At 26.1% G+C, this 3914-nt stretch overlaps 1 protein-coding gene across 1 annotated transcript in view; it reads right to left on the reverse strand.

Moving 5' to 3' along the window:
• Positions 1–168, reverse strand: part of LOC105626220 (aldose reductase-like) — a 6825-nt gene extending 6657 nt beyond the window's left edge. Inside the window, exon 1 of the mRNA XM_012207526.1 lies at positions 94–168. Coding sequence (XP_012062916.1) covers positions 94–168 — 75 coding nt within the window. The remainder of the gene's footprint in view (positions 1–93) is intronic.
• Positions 169–3914: the final 3746 nt, after the last annotated feature.

Genomic DNA, 3914 nt, shown 5'->3' on the forward strand with positions numbered 1-3914 from the left:
ATATATATATATATAATATTTCTGCGAAATATGATTCGATAACAAAATTATTGAGATTAAACGGATTGACTAAATACGAAAAGAAGAACTTACCTTCCACGTGCCTAAACCAAAGATCGGCACATCATAGCCGTTATAAAATTTCACTTTTGGTGCAGTCAGAACCATTTTATTTTTATGTCAGCAGCAATCGTTATAGAAAAATGTGAAAATCTATGGATGTTGCTACGTGGAAACTACCAGTGAATCCAGACGAGACGCGCAATATACTGCTCAGGGCTTCGCCTTGAACAGTTCCTTTTATAAACGTCCCCACCTAAGAGGATCCGGTCACCGGATTCGTAACGGCAAAATCGATTTTGCTACGACTACAGATGTGCATCTATGTTGGTGTGCCGGCATCGGAAGTTTGATAGCCAACGCATCGCATCGCGTTGCTCGAAAATTTTTCATAATCTATATTCAGTTCGTTGAATATTCATCATTTACGTACTCAAACTTTGGCGTTCAGCAGAATACAACAGCATAAATTTTGCAACCATTTTATGATTATCTGCTGAGATAGGACCATTCCTCTCTTGATCTAAAAGCATGACCCAATCAGCACGAAGAAAAACTACCAACAGTTGCAAAATAAACGTTCTGTTGAACGCAGCCTTTAATTATATTATTAACGCAATTATTAATTTTTAACGCAATTATTAATATTATTCTTAAGATAATTCTTATTTTTATGGCCCTTTTATAGCCCTATCATTTGTTTGTTTAAAAAAAATAATAGTCTTTTAAAAAATGTTTATTCTGGTGGGAATATGTGTCTCGTGATTTTTGCATAACAATGATATTGTTGCTGATGCACATTAACACTCACATCACATATTAACAGTCACTAGTACTAATATTGATTCAAATGACTGCGTAGTGGTGACTGAATTCGTCTATCCGGCACCGTGGAAAATTACAGCAATCGTTTAGGATATTTGGAGCAATGAATCGAGCCCTTGACTCCTTACGGAAGAACAAAGTTTCATTCATAGTAATTTAGCATTTAATAAAGTCGTTAAGTAAAGTTGATGTATCGGCGGTTATACGACGAAATTGCGGCGGTTATATCGCGAAATAAATATACTAATTGCTTTTAATTACAACTATTCTAACTATGTTTTATATCTTGCTTTCATTTTTATTTTATTATACAATACATTAAATAATATCCACAGATCTTGCATTTTTTAAATAAATATTGAAAATTTTTACTTAAAAAAGTGATAAAGATATGTAAGAAGTTTTCTTCATCAATTTATATTCTTCATCAAATTAATTGACTATTTATTTGGAAGTGGAATATTAATAAATTATATAGTTCCTGCAAAGATAATTAAATTTAGCAATAGTATTAATATATTTAATATTTACACTACAAATAAACTATGTAATCTATATACATATGAAAGTTGTGCGAATAAGATTATATTTTTATTTAATAACATATTTTTATTTATTTATTTTATTTATTATTATTTTTATTATTAAAAATTAAAATTAATTTGAAAAATTATAAAAAATTTACATTTTTCTTTTACAAGTACTTTAAATATTTAAAATAATTTATGCAAAGTTTCATTGCGATTCACTGATTAGTTACAAAAATATAAACCAAAAAATATTTTGTTTATTTACTAATTTTAATTGAGGACTCCAAAGAGAGTCGAAAATAAAGAAGACATCAATCCAATATTTGAGTATTGATTGTTCACTAAATAATTACGTATTTATTATTGCTGATTTTCATTAGCCTATTATAATTATCTTTTTGTTTACTAATTCATGCATCACAATTAATATAACTCTACGTAAATAATCTTGAATACTTATATACCTATATTAAAACATTAAAATTTTTATCATTTAATTTATAATATATTTCCATATATTTTTATTACAATATAAATTAAAAAAAATACTTCTATTTATTAAAATAACTTACGAGGTAATAAATCGTCATCAAATTTGTCGTATTATTTTTAAATGTAATTTAGAATAATTTGTAATTTTTTCATAATTTTTTAAATATATTTTATATATACAAAATATCCTTAAAATGAAACTTTTTATTTGTTTTAATAGAAAGTTTTGTTTTAAAAATTTCAAAAATAAAATGATATACTTTTTTTCTTCCACTTCCTCTTCTAGTCCTTTGAATTTTGCGCGTCAAAATCAATAACATAAAAATTGCTGGGAAATTCCCAGCAATCTTATAATTAAAATATTTTAATTATTTTTTTTATCAGTATTCTACATCAGTACACAAATATTAAAGCAACCTTAGATTAAAATATATTGGAATTTAACAAAATGGCTACAAAACGAAAATCATTTTATTTTTTAGTTTTTATTTTTAACTTTTTTTCGAGCACTATTTTTCTAAAAAAAAAAGGATTAAATGATAAATATAAAAAAATTGTAATTCTGCAAAAAAAAGGGTTAATAATATTTGTACAAAGTCAATCAATCAAGCCGTTTTTCGGCCGGGATGCGAGAGTTTCCTGCAATTTTGTAAAAATGATTTTGAAAAAAACAACTTTAATATGAAATAGTTTAGTATTATATATGTGAAGCATTCTGTAATAGTTGAAGTTTGTTTATTTCGATTCTTCCAATTTATCTCAAAAGTCCTAACACAATAACAGATTAGAAATCAGATTAGAAACCAATCTTTCGAAATAATCATAATGTATAATTGGCTATCAGCTCCTCTACTCTGCTTGATTTTCTGTGCAATATCTCAGATAATGTCCATTATTTCAAAATCGCTTTGAGAGTTTTTATGTTACACATGTAGGATTAAATGAAATTTAAAAGATATTGATTTATTTACCCTCTTATTGAGAAAGATTCTTTATAATTTTTTTACTTATTCCAAATTCTTTATTTTTTAGATTTATATAATAGCAAAATCCTTGATAAAGATTTTCATAAAAGAAAAACATGTAAATGAATATATGATAAAGCTATATATTAACTTCAAAGATATTGACATTTACATAATGACTATATATTATGGTTGCCTTTAGCACATCATAATTGTAAAAACGGTCAAAATATTCTTAGAATATTTTAAAATACCTTCCAATATCTTCCTTTTACTTGTTGATAAAATGAATTGGAAAATTTTCGATTACATAAGCAATGCGATTCATAATATAAAAGATTATACTGTGTAAAAATGGTAATAATTTTGCAAAATATGACGATTGGTATATTGAAATAAGATTACAAGGTACTTTTTCGGTTAGGAGTTCTGCAGCAATTTTATCTCGATTTATCAATTGCTGCACGTGAGATTTTTGAATATAGATCAAAACATGTTTTATATTTCGAATATATTTCGAATATATCACGTGTCATACGGAACGGACGAAAAATTTATTTGTGCGAGTGATCTTGGTTCAGACCTTGAAATTTTTTGCATCGTCCAATAATTGTAATTGGCTAGACCAAGGGTCGAGCGAGCTTCAAATATCGTCGTGAGAACATGCGCTTTCGAGTGCGCTTTTAAAGGGGATACTAATATATAATCATTTTCGACGTTACGACTCGTTTCCTGTTGTCTTCTAGATTCAATAAATTATTCATGTTATATCAAGAAATATTATGCTAAATCGTACAATGTTTAATTAATATATTTCTTGATCATTGTTTTGTTTGTTGTATGGGTTATTAAAGAAGGAAGAAATACTATTATAGCGTTTAAAAATATTTAGAGTTATATTTCAGGCAAAAAGTACAGCTTTAAATAAGAAAATATTTTAAAAATATTGTATATGCATATATATTTTTCGAAGTTTTTCATTTTTTCATGTATATTGTAAATGTAAATTATATATATTGTATATATATATATATATATATAA

The sequence above is a fragment of the Atta cephalotes genome (genome assembly GCF_000143395.1).
Source record: "Atta cephalotes unplaced genomic scaffold scaffold00005, whole genome shotgun sequence".
NCBI lineage: Eukaryota > Metazoa > Arthropoda > Insecta > Hymenoptera > Formicidae > Atta > Atta cephalotes.